The 26,184-nt window shown below is 33.8% G+C and overlaps 1 protein-coding gene across 1 annotated transcript in view; it reads left to right on the top strand.

Annotated features, from left to right (window-relative positions):
• LOC143084326 (uncharacterized) overlaps nucleotides 1-25,787 on the top strand; it is a 30,924-nt gene extending 5,137 nt beyond the window's left edge. Inside the window, exons 2-7 of the mRNA XM_076260737.1 lie at nucleotides 1,298-1,373; nucleotides 8,576-8,818; nucleotides 9,209-9,688; nucleotides 21,340-21,446; nucleotides 22,640-23,093; nucleotides 24,958-25,787. Of these exons, the coding sequence (XP_076116852.1) occupies nucleotides 1,298-1,373; nucleotides 8,576-8,818; nucleotides 9,209-9,688; nucleotides 21,340-21,446; nucleotides 22,640-23,093; nucleotides 24,958-25,787 (2,190 nt within the window). The remainder of the gene's footprint in view (nucleotides 1-1,297; nucleotides 1,374-8,575; nucleotides 8,819-9,208; nucleotides 9,689-21,339; nucleotides 21,447-22,639; nucleotides 23,094-24,957) is intronic.
• The last annotated feature ends 397 nt before the right edge of the window (nucleotides 25,788-26,184 follow it).

Genomic DNA, 26,184 nt, shown 5'->3' with positions numbered 1-26,184 from the left:
AAAGTCTATTATACTGGGTCTGTAGGACTGTCGATCAGTCTCCCAGTTGACTTTGTAGTGTTTAGACAAAAATGTATTTTTTGACTCACCTTTTTATATTTGAGAATTTTTAAGATAACAGTCAGTGTTTCGGAAGCGTAACCTCATACTACTCATGTTATTATACTGGACCTATAAGACTGTCTACCAGTCTACCAGTTGACTGTGTAGTGTGAGACAAAATTTATCTCTGACTCATAATTTAACTTTAGAAAAGTATACTTTTGAGAAACTTTTATTTTGAGACTTTCATATTTTGAAATTGAGATTAAGTACATTTTAGGTTTTAGTAGTTTTGGCATTTATTTTTATATTTTACATTTTAAAGAGAAACAGTTTTACTTTGGATTTGTTATTTTAATTGATACTTTGTACTTTAATTAGATTATTATTATTTGGCATTGTTGATTGATCAAGTTGTCATCATTCGTTTAAATTGTTACAGTAATTAAATTATGAAAACCTTCCTTGCGTTTTAGCTATGCCTATCAGAACATTAAGTCTAGCGATAGACTGACCCCCTGTCCCTTGGTTCCAGCACATATGAGTTAGCTCCCCCTTATCTAACAGTGCTCTGGAGTGGACCTTGGTGACAGATACTTATGTAAAAAATTTAAAAAGCTGTGAAAATTGAAAAAAATTGTTGGAATAGTTTGGAATTTTGAATTGGTGGTCTGATACCTTTAAAGCAATAAACATGGACTTAACAAAAATTAGAAAACAGCCTAAAACCTGAATTTGTGCTTTTATTTGCAATTAAACAATGGGAGAAATAAAAACAAATATAGTAACACATACTTTAAGAAATTATGTATTTTCTCCATTATGATTATGGTTGATAACGCTACTGTTTTTGAACTTGGCAATAGCTGCTCCTGAAAGAAATCCAAAAAAATATATATAAATTATCTGAAAAAGGTCAGGACATTACAAAAATTTAATAAAATTTGTCATATTACTGCCTTCAATTAAGCTATTTGCCAAGTTTTCAGACATGAGTCATGATAGTTTATTACAGATTGATGATCCCAATCGCCAAATTACACATAATTTAAAAACGATAGGTCACTCTATGTCTTCCAATGAAATATTTGACAAATTTTCACATGAGGCGTCATAGTTTATTACAAATTGATGATCCTAATCGCCAAATTACACATAATTTAAAAACGATAGGTCACTCTATGTCTTTCAATGAAGCTGTTTGACAAATTTTCACATGAGGCATGATAGTTTATTACATGTTTTTCTTTTGTAGACCGTCATGTCAAAGACATCCCCAGAAGTTACTCCTGACACCCAATCACCAGATCCTGCAGCACCAGTAGTTGAAAGTAATCATCTAATGTTAATTATTCAGATACTGGGTGAAATAATAATTACTTGTTTCTAATATATGGAAACCTTGATGTCTGCTTACAATGGCGGTACTATCATTCCTACTGGTTCATCACACAAGGCAATCATCTAATGTTAATTATTATATATACTGGCTGGAATAATGTATAGTTTCTTATTTCTAATATATGGAAACCTTGATATTTGCATATAATGTTAAAATAAAAAATACAGAAATTAATAGGAAAAGTAAAGTAGGCTATTGATGAAGATTGATTGATTACAGATCATATTAACTTTAAAATAGACATCTTTCATTCTCATCCGATTTATTCTTTCCTCAACCTGTTGATTTCAGATCACATTAAACTTAAGATTCATTCTCACCTGATCTATATAGCATTCTCAACCTGTTCAGTTGACAACCAAATCCAGCCATCGGCTCAACTGGATTTTACAGAATAAGTAGTTTTTGGCATATTAATACATTGACCTATAGATGAATAGACACATTGATCAGTTAACCGATAGACGGATAGACACCTTGACCAGTTAACATATAGAAGGATAGACACAATGACCAGTTAACCTATAGAAGGATAGACACATTGACCAGTTGACTTATAGACGATAGACACATTGACCAGTTGACCTATAGATGGATAGACACATTGACCAGTTAACCTATAGAAGGATAGACACCTTGACCAGTTAACCTATAGACGGATAGAAACCTTGACCAGTTGAGTTATAGAAGGATAGACACCTTGACCAGTTGACCTATAGACTGATAGACACCTTGACCAGTTGACCTATAGAAGGATAGACACCTTGACCAGTTGACCTATAGACGGATAGACACAATGACCAGTTGATCTATAGAAGGATAGACACCTTGACCAGTTGAATTATAGATGGATAGACACAATGACCAGTTGATCTATAGAAGGATAGACATCTTGACCAGTTGACCTATAGACGGATAGACACCTTGACCAGTTAACCTATAGACGGATAGACACAATGACCAGTTGATCTATAGAAGGATAGACACCTTGACCAGTTGAGCTATAGACGGATAGACACAATGACTAGTTGACCTATAGACGGATAGACACCTTGACCAGTTAACCTTTAGATGGATAGACACCTTGATCAGTTAACCTATAGACGGATAGACACCTTGACCAGTTGACCTATAGAAGGATAGACACATTGACCAGTTTTCCTAAAGACGGATAGACACCTTGACCAGTTGACCTATAGACGGATAGACACCTTGACCAGTTAACATATAGACGGATAGACACCTTGACCAGTTGATCTATAGAAGGATAGACACCTTGACCAGTTGACCTACAGACGGATAGACACCTTGACCAGTTGACCTATAGACGGATAGACACCTTGACCAGTTGACCTATAGACGGATAGACACCTTGACCAGTTGACCTATAGACGGATAGACACCTTGACCAGTTGACCTATAGACGGATAGACACCTTGACCAGTTTTCCTATAGACGGATAGACACCTTGACCAGTTGACCTATAGACGAATAGACACCTTGACCAGTTAACCTATAGACGGATAAACACATTGACCAGTTGACTTATAGAAGGATAGACACCTTGACCAGTTAACCTATAGACGGATAAACACATTGACCAGTTGACTTATAGAAGGATAGACACATTGACCAGTTGACGTATAGAAGGATAGACACATTGACCATTTGACCTATAGACGGATAGACACCTTGACCAGTTGATCTATAGAAGGATTGACACATTGACCAGTTAACCTATAGATGGATAGACACATTGACCAGTTAACCTATAGAAGGATAGATACCTTGACCAGTTAACCTATAGACGGATAGAAACCTTGACCAGTTGAGTAATAGAAGGATAGACACCTTGACCAGTTGACCTATAGACTGATAGACACCTTGACCAGTTGACCTATAGACGGATAGACACATTGACCAGTTGACTTATAGACAGATAGACACCTTGACCAGTTGACCTATAGACATATAGACACAATGACCAGTTGATCTATAGAAGGATAGACACCTTGACCAGTTGACTTATAGAGGGATAGACACAATGACCAGTTGATCTATAGAAGGATAGACACCTTTACCAGTTGACCTATATACGGATAGACACCATGACCAGTTAACCTATAGACGGATAGACACAATGACCAGTTGATCTATAGAAGGATAGACACCTTGACCAGTTGACCTATAGACGGATAGACACAATGACCAGTTGATCTATAGAAGGATAGACACCTTGACCAGTTGACTTATAGATGGATAGACACAATGACCAGTTGATCTATAGAAGGATAGACATCTTGACCAGTTGACCTATAGACGGATAGACACCTTGACCAGTTAACCTATAGACGGATAGACACAATGACCAGTTGATCTATAGAAGGATAGACACCTTGACTAGTTGACCTATAGACGGATAGACACAATGAATAGTTGACCTATAGACGGATAGACACCTTGACCAGTTAACCTATAGATGGATAGACACCTTGATCAGTTAACCTATAGACGGATAGACACCTTGACCAGTTGACCTATAGAAGGATAGACACATTGACCAGTTTTCCTAAAGACGGATAGACACCTTGACCAGTTAACCTATAGGCGGATAAACACATTGACCAGTTGACTTATAGAAGGATAGACACCTTGACCAGTTGACCTATAGACGGATAGACACATTGACCAGTTGACCTATAGACGGATAGACACCTTGACCAGTTGACCTATAGACGGATAGACACCTTGACCAGTTGACCTATAGACGGATAGACACCTTGACCAGTTGATCTATAGAAGGATAGACACCTTGACCAGTTTTCCTATAGACGGATAGACACCTTGACCAGTTGACCTATAGACGGATAGACCCCTTGACCAGTTGACCTATAGACGGATAGACACCTTGACCAGTTAACCTATAGACGGATAGACACAATGACCAGTTGACTTATAGAAGGATAGACACATTGACCAGTTAACCTATAGAAGGATAGACACAATGGCCAGTTAACCTATAGAAGGATAGACACATTGACCAGTTGACCTATAGACGGATAGACACATTGACCAGTTAACCTATAGAAGGATATACACATTGACCAGTTAACCTATAGAAGGATAGACACAATGACCAGTTGACCTATAGAAGGATAGACACAATGGCCAGTTAACCTATAGATGGATAGACACCTTGATCAGTTGACTTATGGACGATAGACACATTGACCAGTTGACTTATATAAGGATAGACACATTGACCAGTTAACCTATTGATGGATAGACACATTGACCAGTTAACCTATAGAAGGATAGACACAATGACCAGTTGACCTATAGAAGGATAGACACATTGACCAGTTAACCTATAGATGGATAGACACCTTGACCAGTTGACTTATAGACGATAGACACATTGACTAGTTGACCTATAGAAGGATAGACACATTGACCAGTTGACTTATATAAGGATAGACACATTGACCAGTTAACCTATTGATGGATAGACACCTTGACCAGTTGACCTATAGAAGGATAGACACAATGACCAGTTGACCTATAGAAGGATAGACACAATGGCCAGTTAACCTATAGAAGGATAGACACATTGACCAGTTGACTTATATAAGAATAGACACATTGACCAGTTAACCTATAGATGGATAGACACCTTGATCAGTTGACTTATAGACGATAGACACATTGACCAGTTGACCTATAGACGGATAGACACCTTGACCAGTTAACCTATAGATGGATGGACACCTTGATCAGTTGACTTATAGACGATAGACACATTGACCAGTTGACCTATAGACGATAGACACATTGACCAGTTAACCTATAGATGGATGGACACCTTGATCAGTTGACTTATAGACGATATACACATTGACTAGTTGACCTATAGAAGGATAGACACAATGGCCAGTTGATCTATAGAACGATAAACACATTGACCATTTGACCTATAGAAGGATATACACATTGACCAGTTAACCTATTGACGGATAGACACATTGACCAGTTGACCTATAGAAGGATAGACACCTTGACCAGTTGACCTATAGAAGGGTAGACACAATAACCAGTTGACCTATAGAAGGATAGACACATTGACCAGTTAACCTATAGAAGGATAGACACCTTGACCAGTTGATCTATAGAACGATAAACACATTGACCATTTGACCTATAGAAGGATATACACATTGACCAGTTAACCTATTGACGGATAGACACATTGACCAGTTGACCTATAGAAGGATAGACACCTTGACCAGTTGACCTATAGAAGGGTAGACACAATAACCAGTTGACCTATAGAAGGATAGACACAATGACCAGTTGACCTATAGAAGGATAGACACATTGACCAGTTAACCTATAGATGGATAGACACATTGACCAGTTAACCTATAGATAGACACCTTGATCAGTTGACTTATAGACGATAGACCCATTGACCAGTTGACCTATAGACGGATAGACACCTTGACCGGTTGATCTATAGAACGATAGACACATTGACCAGTTGACCTATAGGATAGACACATTGACCAGTTAACCTATAGATGGATAGACACCTTGCTCAGTTGACTTATAGACGATAGACATATTGACTAGTTGACCTATAGAAGGATAGACACATTGACCAGTTGACTTATAGATGGATAGACACATTGACCAGTTAACCTATAGATGGATGGACACCTTGATCAGTTGACCTATAGAAGGATAGACACAATGGCTAGTTAACCTATAGAAGGATAGACACCTTGACCAGTTGACCTATAGAAGGATAGACACATTGACCAGTTGACCTATAGAAGGGTAGACACAATAACCAGTTGACCTATAGAAGGATAGACACATTGACCAGTTGACCAGTTGACCTATAGAAGGATAGACACATTGACCAGTTAACCTATAGATGGATAGACACATTGATCAGTTGACTTATAGATGGATGGACACCTTGATCAGTTGACTTATAGACGATAGACACATTGACTAGTTGACCTATAGAAGGATAGACACCTTGATCAGTTAACCTATAGATGGATAGACACATTGACCAGTTAACCTATAGATCAATACATTAACAGATTTAAACACCAACACATTGACATATCGACACACTGACAAGATCGACACATAAACAAGCTCATACATCAACACACTGACATATCGACACATTAACAGATTTATACATGAACACATTGACATCGACACACTGACAGATCAACACATGAACAGGCTCATACATCAAAACATTGCCATATTGACACATTAACAGATTTATACATCAACACATTGACATATCGACACACTGACAGATCAATAGATTAACAGACTTATACATCATAACACTGACAGATCAACACACTGACAGATCTACACATTAACAGACTCAAAACTCAATGCATTGATATATCGACACACTGACAAATTAACATTTACACTTATACATTGACACACTAATATCCACATATTACCAGACTCATACATAAACACATTGATATATCGACACACTGACAGATCAACACAATAATACTTACATAGTGTGTTAGTGACCTACATGTAATACGATATATACGGGGTCAGTAAATTCCATAATGGAGTTTGAGCCAAAATAAAACCTCATATGGAATTTACTGACCCTGTATATATCGTATTAGGTCACTAACACACTATGTAACGAATTAACTCTATAATACCGACTATCTTGATTTGTTAAATGTATACTGGAGTTGTCTCATTTGCTATCATACCATATCTTCTTATTGTTATATTAGAGTGTTCAATTTTAAGGACATACTCCAATTGGTCTGCACAAAAAACTAATAGACACTTCTCGTCTCTCTCCTTATTTTTTTCAAATTTCCGACACATTGAACGCATCAAAGATACAGGAGTTGAGGTTCGGCTTCGAAAGAAATTTTCAAAACAGTACTAGACCAAAGCAAGGGATTCAAGCGTTATACGCCATTCTTGTGCATTTTGAAATTGAAACAGTTTAAAAGTTATATATTTGTTTACAGTATAAGTATGACCACATCAGTGATAAGTCATGGTAACACAGATTGGTAAATAAGATTATGATGAATAGGAGGAGGATTCATTGGCGAATTATATACATATTCGGGTTGAAAGCATGTTAATACGATATCAATATTGATCCTGCTTTGTACAGGTCTGACATCCTGACTGGATTGTTTAGCATACTAGTTCACACGGAAAAAGCCTCAAGGCAGATTTATCACCTTAATTTGTGTTGAAGAGATAAAAAATACTTATATAATAATGCAGACATGACTGAATATTATGCTTAATTTAAACTAAAACGAGAAACAAGAAATAAAAGTTTGCGTGAAATAATAAAAAAAAAAATTGTTAAGTATTTTGGTATTGAAAATCATGACGTCAAAGCAAATAAAATGACGTTAAATATATCTTTTTTTAATTTTCTTTCATCTAAACTGTCTCGATCATTACAAATTAACGGTAAAACATTACATGCTGAAATTTATAGGGTGGGTAGAATACACTATGAGGATGTGCCATGTTCTTTATAAACAAGTTTTGATGAAATTTATATTTTATCATTTTTTACTCTGACATTGGGCGCTTTAACGGAGAACCAGTGTAGTACATTAAGACATTGACATATCAACACACTGACATATCAACATATTAACAGATTCAAACATCAACACATTAACACACTAACATATAATCACATTAACAAATGTATACATCAACACATTTATAGACTGATAAATCAACACATTGACATATCGACACTTTGACAGATCAAAACATTAACATACTCATTTATTGTTTTGATGACAGAGAGAGGGCTGGCAGCAAACTTCTAATTAAGGTTATTTAAAGACCACTGTGACTTTATAGGAAATATGTCACAAGTCATTGCTGTAAATAACACATCTCCAGCATCATAAGATACATATATCCTTGTGTAATAGTATTATTTAATAAATTTATTGAAACATTGTCCAGTGTCAGAAACAAAAAGTGGAGAAATTATCTTTGAGTGTGTGTATGCATTCATTTTTTTCACAAACATGATGAAATTTAAACTTTCAAACTTAATTTTTTTTTCAGATCCCATCGGAAAAGGGCAACAGTCTGCCATGTTAAATCGTTTATTAGGGAAGGGCAGCTATGAATCATTTGATATGAGATGCATGGTAACCGGCCAGTTTTCCGTTGGGAAGTCTACTCTTGTGAAGCTGTTAGCTGGTGACATTATACTAGATGGTCGACAGCCGACTGACGGCATTTCTCTCGTTGAAGGTCGCTGTGGCCTCGACATTGAGACCAAAGAGTGGATTCTAATTGATCCAGGTGAGAAAATACACAAGTAGAAACATCTTACCACATGCTGTTGTGTGGACCTCACTATCAGCAGACATGATATAGCACTGATTTTAATCACATCACATTGTAGCCATATGTTTTGTGAGTTCAATTCAGGAACCAAGTTGATTCAAATTGAATTTTAATGTTAAAATTATGGAATAATTTGACATTTATTTTCGATAATCAATAATGTCATCAATCCAGCAGTTAAAACATGACTCTCTTTAAAATACATTTATAGCATTATGTGAATGTTACACTTGATAAGATTTAATTTTGATCTTAATTATGATTTTTCTTATATTCTTCACTTGGTTTTGACAGCCTGTAGCTGTTTTGGATTTGATTTGCCTGATGTATTAAATTTAATTTCAGACTCTTATAACGCCCTGGATGTTGTGTACAACAAAGTGTTAATGACCTCTCTCAAAGAAGAGGAGAGTGAACTCACTGAAAAGTTCATCCAGGCTTCAGATACAAGTCCAACTGTTAATGCCACACTGTCCTCTTTGCCCTCAGAAAAGTCGGCAGCATTACAATCTCTACCACCTAAGAAATCCTCCAATGTGCCTCTCACGATAAAACAGATGGGAAAGAAAATGAGAACAAGAATGACTAAGGAAGAAATAAGAAGGAAAATGGAAAAAGTCCTCAAAAGTGGGAAGTATAAGATGAAAGTTGGGCGTCTTATCTTCTGGGACTTTGGTGGACAATATGTTTATCTAACAACACATCAGACCTTCATGACGTTCCGAGCGTTGTTTCTTGTAGTATTTGATGGAAGCAAAGATTTGCATGAACAGGTCCCTGATGTGATGTGTTTTCCAGGGCAGCACATGACACCAACGCCAGCAGGTAATATGCATATTAATTACACACAGATAATGCAAACAGGATACATTTTTATAACAGCAAGGTGATATCTTTTCTAAATATTTAAGCAAACCTCAATGTTTACATAATTTATTTACATTGTCACTTTTAGCTTGTCACATACTACAATATTAACCTCAGTATGTTTCGCATTTTGCAGCATTGATATGAAGTACTGTGGATTCATTCTTATTCGTGATTTACCAATTTTCGTGGCTTTTGTGGGGTCACAGCGAACCTTGAATTTAAGAATTCAACGAAAAATTATCACGTGAAATGTGTTTGGATTCGGATGTTTATTTCCGGTTATATTGTGCAGTTCTCTTATAGTGTTGACTAGCGATAAACATTTCAAATTAACACGTGTTTTATTGAAAGAAGATAAAGGTATTTTGTTCAATTATATATTATGAAAATAAATGCAAGTTGTTAATTACCGTGTCATAGATTGGTTTACTTTGATTAAAAGTTTACAGGATTAATTACGATAAAATTGTTTATTTTCACACTTTTTACTTATATGATTGTTCATTATACCGTGATGAGGGGAAATAAGCGTTCAATCATATATCAATCATACAGTTGAATGCCTCATAAAATTCTGACAAAAATTTATAAATTGTAAGACAAACAAACTATTAGTTGTCTCTGTCCACGATTGTAATTGAAGTTTTCAAGGAACACTATCACTTAGAATGGCCAAGTGAGGATTTTGACAATTCAAAACCTTTTCAATGATTTTTTATACGACCGCAAATTTTGAAAAAAATTTCGTCGTATATTGCTATCACGTTGGCATCGTCGTCTGCGTCGTCGTCGTCGTCGTCGGCGTCCGAATACTTTTAGTTTTCGCACTCTAACTTAAGTAATAGTGAATAGAAATCTATGAAATTTTAACACAAGGTATATGACCATAAAAGGAAGGTTGGTATTGATTTTAGGAGTTTTGGTCCCAACATTTTAGGAATAAGGGGCCAAAAAGGGCCCAAATAAGCATTTTCTTGGTTTTCGCACTATAACTTTAGTTTAAGTTAATAGAAATCTATGAAATTTTGACATAAGGTTCATGACCACAAAAAAAAAGTTGGGATTGATTTTGGGAGTTTTGGTTTCAACAGTTTAGGAATTAGGGGCCAAAAAAGGGCCCAAATAAGCATTATTCTTGGTTTTCGCACAATAACTTTGGTTTAAGTAAATAGAAATCAATGAAATTTAAACACAATGTTTATGACCACAAAAGGAAGGTTGGTATTGATTTTGGGAGTTTAGGTCCCAACAGTTTATGAATTAGGGGCCAAAAAGGGACCCAAATAAGCATTTTTCTTGGTTTTCGCACCATAACGTTAGTATAAGTAAATAGAAATCTATGAAATTTAAACACAAGGTTTATGACCATAAAAGAAAGGTTGGTATTGATTTTGGGAGTTTTGGTCCCAACAGTTTAGGAAAAAGGGGCCCAAAGGGTCCAAAATTAAACTTTGTTTGATTTCATCAAAATTGAATAATTGGGGTTCTTTGATATGCCGAATCTAACTGTGTATGTAGATTCTTAACTTTTAGTCATGTTTTCAAATTGGTCTACATTAAGGTCCAAAGGGTCCAAAATTAAACTTAGTTTGATTTTGACAAAAAATGAATCGGTTGGGTTCTTTGATATGTTGAATCTAAAAATGTACTTAGATTCTTGATTGTTGGTCCAAATCTGGGTCCAAAATTAAACTTTATTTGATTTCATCAAAAATTGAATAAATGGGGTTCGTTGATATGCCAAATCTAACTGTGTATGTAGATTCTTCATTTTTGGTCCCGTTTTCAAATTGGCCTACATTAAGGTCCAAAGGGTCCATAATTAATCAAAGTTTGATTTTTACAAAAATTAAATTCTTGGGCCTCTTTGATATGCTGAATCTAAACATGTACTTAGATTTTTGATTATGGGCCCAGTTTTCAAGTTGGTCCAAATCAGGATCTAAAATTATTATATTAAGTATTGTGCAATAGCAAGTCTTTTCAATTGCACAGTATTGTGCAATTGCAAGAAATATCTAATTTCACAATATTGTGAAATAGCAAATTTTTTTTTTAATTAGAGTTATCTTTCTTTGTCCAGAATAGTAAGCAAGAAATATCTTATTGCAAGAATTTTTTTTAATTGGAGTTATCTTTCTTTGTCCAGAATCAACTTAAATCTTTGTTATATACAATATACAATGTATATTCACTTTTTACTACCAACTGATAAATTTAAATGATCTTTACCATTCAGTGATAACAAGCAGTTTTTTTACATCTTAATATTTTATGATGTATTTAAATGAGTAGTTATTGTTGCAAACTCCATTAGAATATTTTAATTGAGTTTAGTTTTGGAATAAGGGAAAGGGGGATGTGATTAAAAAATTGGGTTCAATTTTTCTCATTTGAAATTTCATAAATAAAAAGAAAATTTCTTCAAACATTTTTTTGAGAGGATTAATATTCAACAGCATAGTGAATTGCTCTAAGAGAAAACAAAAATTTTAAGTTCATTAGAACACATTCATTCTATGTCAGAAACCTATGCTGTGTCAACTATTTAATCACAATCCAAATTTAGAGCTGAATCCAGCTTGAATGTTGTGTCCATACTTGCCCCAACCGTTCAGGGTTCAACCTCTGCGGTCGTATAAAGCTACGCCCTGCGGAGCATCTGGTTTTAATCATTGATCAAACAAAGGAGATTATATGATCTCCTAAATCAAAAGGGATATCACGAATGAAGTCTCTGTTTTTATTTTAAGCAGTGATCTGCGAATTTACGTATACCACGAATTGTCTTTTTTTCTTCTCAATCCACGAAAATTGATACCCATGAAAATAAATTAATCCCCAGAAAGACAATAATATTTATTAAATATACCAAGTTTAAATTCTTTTCGGAATTTAAAGCATAGACAAAAAAAATAAGTGAATTCTCACAAAAAAGGAGCTGATGATTTTATTATATGAAGTATAGATTTTATCATAAGTATGAACGGAGTGCTGCACTTATTGTCAGACAACATCAAATTTTTAAAATTTAATCTTGAATTTGTTCTGGGAGAACTTATATTAAACGATTTTGTTCAGCCTGCAATGTGTGTCGATGAAATTTCAACATGTATGATTTTCCACATGATAGCCAAGTTGAAAAATGTCGTCACATTTTTCTCAGGAACTACAATACAAGGATTTCTGAAATTTGGTTTCAGGATTTATATAAGTCAGCTATACCGTGTGATGCGTTTTCAGATTCATCACTCGACAACTTCCTGTTAACCGAACACTTGCATATTTTTACACTATTAATATTATCCACTTGCGGCGGGGGTATCATCAGTGAGCAGTAGCTCGCAGTTTCACTTGTTATTGCCGTATTTGGCAAAACCTTTTCATCTTTTTATCTTCAGTGCTGTACAACTTTGTACCTTTTTCACTTTCGATCTTTTATATCTGGGCGTTATGTATTCGGGTTTAGTTTTCTGTAATTAGTTAATACTTCAGTTTCTTTATATATATCTCTTTCATATTCATTTGATAAAATTTACTGTTTGCAATATCATTAATTGTTCTATATAATAAGAATGTTCTTATCCCGGGCATAAAAACAATGCCGTATTTTGCGAAACCTTTTCAACTTTTGATCTTCAGTGTTGTACAACTTTGTACTTTTTTCACTTTCGATCTTTTATATCTGGGCGTCACTTGTAAGTCTTGTGTGGACAAGGCGCGTTTTTGGCGTATTGAATTTTAAACCTGATGCTTTTTGTTATCTATTAATCATGTTTTTCTTTGTCTAATATGTTCTATTAATTTGTATTGTAGTCCTGTAATATTATGTTGTCATTTCAATGTTATATTTAACTTTGCCATTAAAGTGCGAGGTTTGGCATGCCACAAAACCAGGTTCAACCCACCACTTTTATTCCCCTTTAAAAGTGTCCTGTACCAAGTCAGGAAGATGGCCATTGTTATATTTCTGTGTGTGTTGCATTTTAACGTTGAGTCGTTTGTGTTTTCTCTTATTTTTGAGAAATTGAGATAAGACGTGGCACGGTACTTGTCTATCCCAAATTCATGTATTTGGTTTTCATGTTATATTTGTTATTCTCGTGGTGTTTTGTCTGATGCTTGGTCCGTTTCTGTGTGTGTTACGTTTCGGTGTTATGTCGTTGTTCTCCTCTTATATTTAATGCCTTTCCCTCGGTTTTAGTTTGTTACCCCGATTTTGTTTTTTGTCCATGGATTTATGAGTTTTGAACAGCGGTATACCAGTGTTGTATTAAATAGCTGTTAAACAAATGTTATCCTTAATTGTGTCAAAATATGTTTTTTTTTGTTGTAAGAGTAAGTAAACTAATGTATGATAAAATTCACAATTAATGGCTTAGTCATCAAGCAATGTTAAAACAAATGTTTTTCTATAGAAATTCAGATTGTTTTAAATGAGTAAACCAGAAAACATATTTAATGGTAGAATGTTTACATACTGATTTCTCAAAATATCTATTCAAAGACTAAACATAGTAGCTTTTTGATGAGAAGGATTTATAACGTTGGTATTTTGAAGGTGTTGTTTTGTTTGAACCATATTAAAAACAAAATAAAGCATATGATATATTGTAGTTTGATCCATCAACATTTGATACAAAAAGTAAAATTTTCTTTTTATCAGTTCTTACCTTAACGCACGTTTTAATTGAAGGAATAAAGCTTCTTTTACCTTTATATGATTTTCAAATGATGTAGTTTCAGAGTTACAGAACTTTTTTCACTACATAATTTCTGTATGATTGAATCTGTATTGAATGACATACATCGTTAGAAACCCACTTATCCACATCCCCATTTATTGCATTGAGTTAAACATTTCTATATAATGTAACCTTCGTAGAACTGATTGAAATTAGTCCTAGTTTATATTGAATATTTCATTAATATCAATTCTGGAAAAATGAGGATTTTTTAGTTTTCAGTTTTGACATCTTAATAAAACTAATTTTGAAAATAATCTTAGGAAATGTGGACTACTTTTCAACAATATTCCCTGTTTTTAAATGTTTGTTGTAAGGTTCCGGGACACAGTTATCATCCTTTGATTTTCCTTGTCTACAAATAGAGTCCCTCATGTGACAGTGTATAACTTGCAATTTCTTTTTCATACACTATCCAGATTTTTTTTTCTTTTCTAATTTATGCCTAAAATAGTAAGTAGGGGGATGGAATTACTTGTCAAATTGGGACATGAATTTGTATACGACCACACACATTTTTTGGGGTTCGTATAATGCTATTATGTCGTCGTCCGACAACACATTTGGTTTTCGGACAATAACTGTAGTTTAAATGAATGGATCTCTATGGATTTTACAAGAAGATTCAATACCACAAAAGGAAGGATGATTTTAGGGTTTGTGGTACCAACAGTTTAGGAAATAGAGGCCAAAAAGGGGCCAAAACAAGCATGTTTGTAGTTTCAGGAAAATAACTTGTGTGTAAGTGTACGGATCTCTCTGGCATTGTACCACAAGGTTCCATATCACAAAAGGAAGGCTGGGATTGAGTTTAGGTATAATTGCCCCAACATGCTGGAATCGGGGGCAAAAAAGTAGCCCAAAACAAGCAATTTTTGTAGTGTCTATACAATAACTTGTGTTTAAGCGTATGGATCTCTCTAAAATTGTACTAAGAGGTTCCATACTTCAAAGGGAAGGCTGGGATTGAGCTTGGGGATATTGTTCCAAAGTGTGTGTGTGGGGGGGGCAACATTTGGAAGGGGGATTTTTTTCCCAAATTGTTATTGTCGAGCCTGCGACTTTTGTCGCAGAAAGTTTGACATATGGATAGTGATCCGGCGGCAGTGGTGTTAATTAACTTCTTAAAAGCTTTATATTTTAGAAGGTGGAAGACCTGGATGCTTCTTACTTTGTATATGGATGCTTCATTTTACGAAGTTTTCCTCAGTTACATGTCCAATGTCCTTGACCATTTTTTGTAATATTAAATTCTCTCTTATTATAAGTAATACATTGTAATAGAATAGAAAACTATATTTGGTATGTGCGTACCTTGCAAGCACCTCATTCCTGTCAGATAGTTTTCACTTGACCTCGACCTCATTTCATGGATCAGTGAACAAGGTTAAGTTTTGGTGGTCAAGTCCATATCTCAGATACTATAAGCAATAGGTTTACTATATTTGGTGTATGAAATGATTGTAAGGTGTACATGTCTAGCTGGCATGTGTCATCTGACCTTGACCTCATGTTCATAGTTTAGTGGTCGAAGTTAAGTTTTGATTTGTTTTTTCTAATAATATATGCAATAGGTCAACTATATTTGGTGTATGGAAATATTTTATGATCTATATGTCAGTCGCGCAGGTTTTATTTAACCTTGACCTCATTTTCACAGTTCATTGCTCAGTGTTAAGTTTTATGTGTTTTGGTCTGTTTTTATACGACCGCAAATTTTGAAAAAATTTTCGTCGTATATTGCTATCACGTTGGCGTCATCGTCTGCGTTGTCGTTGTCGTCGTTGTCGTTGTCGTCGTCGTCGTCGTCGTCGTCAGAATACTTTTAGTTTTCGCACTCTAACTTTAGTAAAAATGAATAGAAATCTATGAAATTTTAATACAAGGTTTATGACCATAAAAGGAAGGTTGGTATTGATTTTGGGAGTTTTGGTCCCAACATTTTAGGAATTAGGGGCCAAAAAGGGCCCAAATAAGCATTTTCTTGGTTTTCGCACTATAACTTTAGTTTAAGTTAATAGAAATCTATGAAATTTTGACACAAGGTTTATGACCACAAAAGAAAGGTTGGGATTGATTTTGGGAGTTTTGGTTTCAACAGTTTAGGAATTAGGGGCCAAAAATGGGCCCAAATAAGCATTATTCTTGGTTTTCGCACAATAACTAAAGTTTAAGTAAATAGAAATCAATGAAATTTAAACACAATGTTTATGACCACAAAAGGAAGATTGGTATTGATTTTTGGAGTTTAGGTCCCAACAGTTTAGGAATTAGGGGCCAAAAAGGGACCCAAATAAGCATTATTCTTGGTTTTCGCACAATAACTTAAGTTTAAGTAAATAGAAATCTATGAAATTTAAACACAAGGTTTATGACCATAAAAGGAAGGTTGGTATTGATTTTGGGAGTTTTGGTCCCAACAGTTTAGGAAAAAGGGGCCCAAAGGGTCCAAAATTAAACTTTGTTTGATTTCATCAAAATTTAATAATTGGGGTTCTTTGATATGCCGAATCTAACTGTGTATGTAGATTCTTAACTTTTGGTCCTGTTTTCAAATTGGTCTACATTAAGGTCCAAAGGGTCCAAAATTAAACTTAGTTTGATTTTGACAAAAAAATGAATCGGTTGGGTTCTTTGATATGTTGAATCTAAAAATGTACTTAGATTTTTGATTATTGGCCCAGTTTTCAAGTTGGTCAAAATCTGGGTCAAAAATTAAACTTTATTTGATTTCATCAAAAATTGAATAAATGGGGTTCTTTGATATGCTAAATCTAACTGTGTATGTAGATTCTTCATTTTTGGTCCCGTTTTCAAATTGGCCTACATTAAGGTCCAAAGGTAACAAAAATTAAATTCTTGGGCCTCTTTGATATGCTGAATCTAAACATGTACTTAGATTTTTGATTATGGGCCCAGTTTTCAAGTTGGTCCAAATCAGGATCTAAAATTATTATATTAAGTATTGTGCAATAGCAAGTCTTTTCAATTGCACAGTATTGTGCAATGGTAAGAAATATCTAATTTCACAATATTGTGAAATAGCAAATTTTGTTTTAATTAGAGTTATCTTTCTTTGTCCAGAATAGTAAGCAAGGAATATCTTATTGCACATTATTGTGCAATAGCAAGATTTTTTTTTAATTGGAGTTATCTTTCTTTGTCCAGAATCAACTTAAATCTTTGTTATATACAATATACAATGTATATTCACTTTTTACTACCAACTGATAAATTTAAATAATCTTTACCATTTAGTGATAACACACAGTTTTTTTACATCTTAATATTTTATGATGTATTTAAATGAGTATTTATTGTTGCAAACTCCATTAGAATATTTTAATTGAGATTAGTTTTGGAATAAGGGAAAGGGGGATGTGATTAAAAAATTGGGTTCAATTTTTCTCATTTGAAATTTCATAAATAAAAAGAAAATTTCTTCAAACTTTTTTTTGAGAGGATTAATATTCAACAGTATAGTGAATTGCTCTAAGAGAAAACAAAAATTTTAAGTTCATAAAACACATTCATTCTGTGTCAGAAACCTATGCTGTGTCAACTATTTAATTACAATCCAAATTTAGAGCTGAATCCAGCTTGAATGTTGTGTCCATACTTGCCCCAACCGTTCAGGGTTCAACCTCTGCGGTCGTATATAGCTACGCCCTGCGGAGCATCTGGTTCTTAATCTATAACAATGTATAAGCAATAGGTCGACTATATTTGTTGTATGGAAGAATTGTTAGCTGTACATGCCTGCCTGGCATTGTTCATCTGACCTTGAACTCATTTTCATGGTTCATTTTTTTTGTCAATGTTTAGTTTTCTTGGTTAATGTTAAGTTTGTGTGACAGTTGTAATAAAGCTTTATATTTAGGATTATCAACATAATATGAAATCTTATATATTTAAGACATTTCAGCGTGTGCATTCTTGTAATGGTTCATATTTATTTATTTTTTTTTAATTTTCAAATTCCAATTTTTGAAAAGTTTTGAGAATAGATTTTTTAGATCTTTTACATTGATTTTTTGTCAGAAACCTATATTATTTCAAAAAATTGATCACAATCCAAATTTTGACAGCATTGAGCTTGAATATTGTGTCCAAATTTGCCCCAACTGTTCACGGTTCCACCTCTGCGGTCGTATCAGACTGTGCCCAGCAAGCATTTAATTTGGTTAAGTAGGGATTTGGTCCATTTGAAAAAAAAGTCAATAATTAGTATATATAAAGCTGTCACACTGAATTATAGACCCTCTTAACCTTTAATTGTCCACAGTTTGAGTTAGAGCTGATGGATATTTCCATAATTTTGACATAATTCGTCCCAAAAGTGGTACACTATATATACTATACAAATCTTTTTGGATAGAGCAGGTGTGATTTTTTTAATTTTAATTTTTTTTTTATTAAAAGAAATACACTACGGAATAACTGTTTTCGGCCATAAATAATAATCAAAAAAGCAATATAGCGATTAGAACAAACACAAAATCCAAGGGCTGTTCCATAAAATCCTAAACAGGACCGCAACTTGAACTGGCCATTATTTTGGTGGTGTGAAATATTAGTTTGTATACGTTTTTAAGCATTGTTACCTCTTTGTTTTTAATATAAAATTGAGAAAGGAAATGGTGAATATGTCAAAGCGACAACCACCCGACCATAGAGCAAACAACAGCCGAAGGCAACCAATGGGTCTTCAATGTAGCGAGAATTCCCGCACCCGTAGGTGTCCTTCAGCTGGCCCCTAAAATATGCATAATAGTACAGTGATAATGGACGTCATACTAAACTCCGAATTATACACAAGAAACTAAAAATTAAAATCATACAAGACTAACAAAGGCCAGAGGCTCCTGACTTGGGACAGGCGCAAAATTGCGGCGGGGTTAAACATGTTTATGAGATCTCAACCCTCCCCCTATACCTCTAGCCAATGTAGAAAAGTAAAAGAATAACAATACGCACATTAAAATTCAGTTCAAGAGAAGTCCGAGTCTGATGTCAAAAGATGTAACAAAAGAAAATAAATAAAATGACAAAAATACATAAATAACAACAGACTACTAGCAGTTAACTGACATGCCAGCTCCAGACCTCAATTAAACTGATTGAAAGATTATGTCTTCATCATATGAATATCAGGTACAATCCCTCCCGTTAGGGGTTTAGTATCATACTATCATAAAATATATGAGAAGAACATAACCCGTGTCATGCCAACAACTGTTTTTTTAGAAATAAATGTGTTTAGTTCCGATGCAAAGACCCTATCAGTGAATCAATGTTAAAGCCAAAATATGCAATCTTTAATGACCTGACAACAGTATCGTAACTATATCCCCTTTTAATAAGTCTATTTAAAGGTTTTGTTAGTTTCTGAGGAGAATACTGACATTTTTGTGCTTTATAAAGAATATTTCCATAAAATTTTGGATGTGAAATACCTGAACGTATAAGATGTCTGCATGTTGAGTTATATTTACGAATTATTTCCTTATACCGGTGATAAAATTTAGTAAATGTTTTGACCAGTTTGTGATATCGAAAACCCTGGTGTAATAATTTTTCAGTAATACATAAATTTCTCTCGCTAAAATCTAATACATTGTTACATACACGAGCGAATCGTACAAGTTGAGATATATAAACACCATAAGATGGTGACAAGGGAACGTCACCATCTAAAAATGGATAATTAACAATAGGAAATGAAAAATCATCTCTTTTATCATAAATTTTTGTATTAAGCTTCCCGTTTATGATATAGATATCAAGATCGAGGAAAGGGCAGTGGTCATTGTTATCATTAGCTTTATTTAAAGTAAGTTCTACAGGATAAATTTCTTTAGTATACATACTGAAGTCGTCATTATTTAGAGCCAATATATCATCCAAATATCTAAAAGTATTGTTAAATTTTTGTATCAAATGTTGTTTTGATGGGTCTTTGCTAATTTTAGTCATAAATTGTAACTCATAACAATACAAAAACAGGTCCGCAATAAGTGGTGCACAGTTAGTCCCCATTGGAATTCCAATAACTTGACGATATACGGAATCTCCAAAGCGAACAAAAATGTTATCAAGTAAAAATTCAAGTGCATAAATAGTATCAAAGCATGTCCAATTGACATAGTTCTTTTGTTTATTGCTACTAAAAAATGATCTAAAAGAGTTTGAACATATGTACTCGCATTCCGACTTTTTAAATGCCCAGTTAATTAGGGATGTGAATTTTTTCTTAATAAGAATATGAGGCAAAGTGGTATATAGGGTAGAAAAATCAAAACTTTGAACAGATTCAAAATCACCAATATATGCATGCAATTTATCAAGTACTTCCAACGAGTTTTTGACACTCCAAAAGTAATTAATTCCACTATTTTCAAAGGCCTTATTTGAACAATTTATTATCAGGTTTTTTATTGTACCAAGTGTACTAGTAAGTAAAACAGACAATTTAGTAGTTGAACAATGGCTGGAAGATGAAATAAATCTATATTTGTAAGGTTTTTTGTGCAGCTTCGGAAGCCAGTACATATGCCTTCCTTAAACTATGTGTTAATAAAACAGTCTGAAGAACAAATACAACAATATAGAATATACATATACACTGAAATAGTTGTCACCTTTTTGACAGAGAATCCAATTTAAAGGAAGACTATTATCAGCTGTTTAAATAAATGAGGTTGACTAAGTATTCAGTCTTTTTTTTTTTTTAAATAATGGGTTAACAAGACAAAAGACAATGAAAAACTTTTAAAAGTGTAGTATCACAACTATGAAAAATGCAGAATGTATATACTTTTTTATACTTCTTTTATGACAGATTTTGATTTTATTTTGTAGTATTTTTGCAATATTGGGTCAATTCCATCCTGACCTATTGTAAGCTTGTATATGCAGGCATCCCAAAGATCTTGTTTGTTGCCACTCACAAGGACAAAGTACCATTGGTGAGTGATCTAGTGTAAGCTATATGGTAGTAAGTTATTGTCATTTTGAAAACTTAGAAATGTGTACAAATTGCCCCAATTGCTAGCATAAAAACCAGGTTTAATCCTCCATTTTCGACATAAGAAAAGGCCTGTACAAAGTCAGGAATATTACAGTTGATTGTGTGAGCGTTTGATTTTGCCATTTGATTATTTTGATTTTTTTTTAACTTTCCAAGGAGTTCAATATTTAAATAATAGCTTGTATTCTTATAATGATGTTTTGTCTATAAATCTTAACTTGACCAAAAATTTTGTTAAACTACACTTTTAAAAAAACAAGATCCTTTTTGAATTGTGGGTAATTCCCTTAAAATCAGATTACGGGGCCTATAAATAAAGTAGAAGATATGAAGTACCACTTATAGATAAGTATAGATTATCGGGTTTTCTACACATTGATATCGTAACATATCAGCAGCGAGCCACAATGGTTATGAATATTTGGTATGTAATTGTATCAATATTCCATTGGATAGTCATCTCATTTCCATGGAGATAAGTTGGCTCTGCCACTCTTAGTCATGTTTTTTTACTTAAAATACAATTTATCAGTTTACATGATAAAGTTTGCATGCTAAAGTTTAACTAAACTTATTTTTATTTCAACAATCATGTTTTATTATTAAGAATAGTAGTACTGCACCAGATGCACTTCTCAACAATTAATATTTTCTCGGTCATGTGTCAGGCCAAACCATAATACCATTGTTAAACAGATGATGAAATAAAATATGATATACAACACATCTGGAGAAGAAATGCATGATTACGATACATACTTTATTTTAAAAGAAGTTCATTTTTGTTTAACTGCAAATTCAAATAAAACATTTTCCGTATTTTCACGCAAATCCTGAAGTACTCTTTACTAAACTATTAATACCTTCTTGGCTTGTTTGAAGTGTATTGCCAATCTATTAAATGTTACTTATTTTTTTTACAAGTGGTATCTTTTAAATTATAGAAGCAAGGTTAAAAGTGTAATAATTTACCTGTAAGAGTAGATATACCTACTTTACAGATTTAAGATAAATCTAGTTATTTTCTTGTTGGAATGTTCCATCATTGAAGATACACAAACATTATGTTCCCGACATATGCTCTTTACAGCCTCAAGTTTATTTATCCGGAACATTTTTATGTTTTAATAGGGGAATGTTGAGACACGACGGGAAGAGCTTTACAGTGGAATTGAAGAGTTGTTTAAAGACCATGAGGGAAAACATCATCTGGTCCTTAGACCTCTAATATTTGTCAATGCCAAAGATCAAGCTGACCCAGAAATAGAGGTTCTGAAGAAAACAATAACAGAACTTACATTCGACCACCCATGTTGGGGTGAAAGGATGCCGAATGCATGTGTTCCACTGGAGCTCGAGATCGCTGAATTGGTGGCAGAAGGGAAACAAATTCTGTCTTTAGTTGAAGTTAAAGAATTAAATGCCATCAGTGAGGTGTCTGTCCTGTCTCCTGAGCAGCTAACCGATTTTCTACATTATCAACATTCTCTAGGGAAAATTGTGTATTTTGACACCCCACAACTGAGAGATAATGTTATCATCAGTCCCCTTCTTATGGTGGAAGTTATGAGATCTTTTATTACTGGTGTGTAAATACTTTCAATGAGATATAATAAAAATTAGTAGTAAAACAACAACATACTCAAATATTGTTTACCAGACATTTAGAGCATTGGGTATTGTTAACTGGTGACTTTCACTTATCTTTTAAACTTTGTAAGAACTTTTTATTATACAATTAGTCAAAATTAATCTTTTCTTTAGGTATTCATAGCGTCACTAATTCTTGTTAGATTATAGCTAACTATTTTATTATGTTTATATCCTCTGGATAGGATGGAGGTTTTAACTTACGTATGATTGCAAATTTTAAAGTCAAAACTGAAACTGATATTTCATAGGTATTAACGTGTAGGTATAACTAGCGAACGACATGGTTTCTAAATAAAATATTTGTAATGGGGTAATGTTCTTCAAAATGAGAAAGGATTCTATTTTGATCATGGAATACCTTTTATAAAGAAAGTTTAATTACTCCTAAAATAGGATAATGTTTTGAAGTATCAAAATAGTGTTGTTTTAATGTCCTGACCTAGGTGAGCAGTATACCTTTCGTAGTATCTTTTAATATAAGTAAATTTTTTATTAGCTAACCTGGCCCGAAGGGCCAAGTGAGCTTATCTCATCACTTGGCGTCCGTCGTCCGTCATTAACTTTTACAAAAATCTTCTCCTCTATAAACTGAGCCAAATTTAACCAAGCTTAGCCACAATCATCATTGGGGTATCTAATTTAAAAAATGTGTCCAGTGACCTTGCAAACCAACCAAGATGGCCGCCATGGCTAAAAATAGAACATAGGGGTAAAATGCAGTTTTTGGCTTATAACTCAAAAACCAGAGCATTGAGAGCAAATCTGACAGGGGTAAAATTGTTTATCAGGTCAAGATCTATCTGCCGTGAAATTTTCAGATGAATCGGACAACCCCTTCTTAGGTTGCTGTCCCTGAATTGGTAATTTTAAGGAAATTTTGCTGTTTTTGGTTATTATCTTGAGTATTATTATAGATAGAGATAAACTGTAAACAGCAATTATGTTCAGCAAAGTAAGATTTACAAATAAATCAACATGACTAAAATGGTCAGTTGACCCCTTTAGGAGTAATTGCCCTTTACAGTCAATTTTTAACCATTTTTCGTAAATCTTAGTAATCTTTTAGAAAAATCTTCTCCTCTGAAACTACTGGGCCGAATTAAACCAAACTTGGCCATAATCAACATTGGGGTATCTAGTTCAAAAAATGTGTCCAGTAACTCGGCCAACCAACCAAGATGGCCACCATGGCTAAAAATAGAACATATGAGTAAAATGCAGTTTTTGGCTTATAACTCAAAAACCAAAGCATTTAGAGCAAATCTGACAGGAAGTGAAACTGTTTATCAGGTAAAGATGTATCTGCCCTGGAATTAATTTATATCGAATAACCAATTGTTAGGTTGTTGTCCCTGAATTGGTAATTTTAAGGAATTTTGCTGTTTTTTGTTATTACCTTGAATACTATAATAGATAGAGTTAAACTGTAAACAGCAATAATGTACAGCAAAGTAAGACCTAAAAATAAGTCAACACGACCAAAATGGTCAATTGACCCCCTAAGGAGTTATTGCCTTTCATATTCAATTTTTAACAATTTTCATAAAATTTGTAGATTTTCACTCATATTTTCCACTGAAACTACTGGGCCAAGTTCATTATAGATAGAGATAATTGTAAGCAGCAAGAATGTTAAGTAAAGTAAGATCTAAAAACACAACTCCATCACTAAAACACAATTTTGTCATGAATCCATCTGTGTCCTGTGTTGACCAAAATGAGTGACACAGGCTCTTTAGATCCTCTAGTTTTGATTTCAAGTCATAAAGATTGATTTTTTTTCTTCATTTTCATAGATGTTGAATTCTGGCCAAAAGAAGATAAAACAAGAAAAACCTTCAAGAAGATGTCAAAAAATGGAATGATACAAAAAGTAGACCTCTACCAGATTTGGGAACAAAAAGCATTTTGTCAGATTTTACCATTTAAAGAGTACATATTTGATATGCTGATACACCTTGATATCGTATCTGAACAGCGTAGATATGATACAAAAACAGGAAACCGGCTACCAGTAGAACACTTCTTTGTACCCTGTATGCTTACCCAAAGAAATGATACAGATTTCTTGTTACAAGAATGTACACCAGAGAGGACTGTTAGTTTGGCCTTCGTTTTTAAAGGAACCATCATACCTCCAGCCTTACCAAGCCGTCTAATATGCGCATGTCTCAGTATGTGGACATTAAAACAATACAGAGGAAGGAAACTTATGTTTTCAGGGTTTGTTGGGTTATCAGTTGATAAAGAGCATGATATTGTTCTCTGTGTAGAAGGCAACAAGATCTTACTATACCTAGTTCACAAGCGCTCCAAGGGTTTGATAATACCTGATATAGCCACCAGTGTCCGGGATTGCTTGTTTGTTACTTTAGAGAGAATCTCCGAATTTTATCAGTCCTCCATCCATTGTAAAGCCAGCAGCAAGTTACCTTTCCACACCGAGTATTCCTGCTCGAAATTAAACTGTTTCACATCAGAACACAAGATTGTTTTAGAAGCTGAGGAATGTTTTTGTGAACACGGTGAAAACATTAAAACTAACTGGAGTATTTGGAACAAGAAAAGGGTATTTATATACTTTTATTGGTACATACATGAGAGATATTTAGAATTGTATGTCTAAGCCTCCGCATATGTCGCCAAGTTCTCTTATTGCAGAACATTGGTATTATATTTGCATTATAAATGTATGTTAGACATTCATTTTTTCAACTCTATATAAGAAATAAGATATGGTATTTGATTTTCAACGCGACAATTCTTCATCATAAAACAAATGACGTACAATTCAACACCTTTATGTCGCCGTATGGCCTTCAACAAATAGCAAACTATATATCACATACCAAGCTTTTTTAAGTTGTTATGTAAAAATGTTCATACATTCAGAGACAAATTTATATCTGTACCAACTTGTTGATGTTGGTATGATAGTAACTAAAAATAAAATGTATCAGACGGAGGAACAAAGGATGATAATGTTGATATGACACCTCTTTGTTTAACCTTGTTTTGTAAGG

This window comes from Mytilus galloprovincialis, chromosome 7 (assembly GCF_965363235.1).
Source record: "Mytilus galloprovincialis chromosome 7, xbMytGall1.hap1.1, whole genome shotgun sequence".
Taxonomy (NCBI): domain Eukaryota; kingdom Metazoa; phylum Mollusca; class Bivalvia; order Mytilida; family Mytilidae; genus Mytilus; species Mytilus galloprovincialis.
Note: the sequence above shows the minus strand (reverse complement) of the source record. Positions and strands in the feature narration are given on the sequence as shown.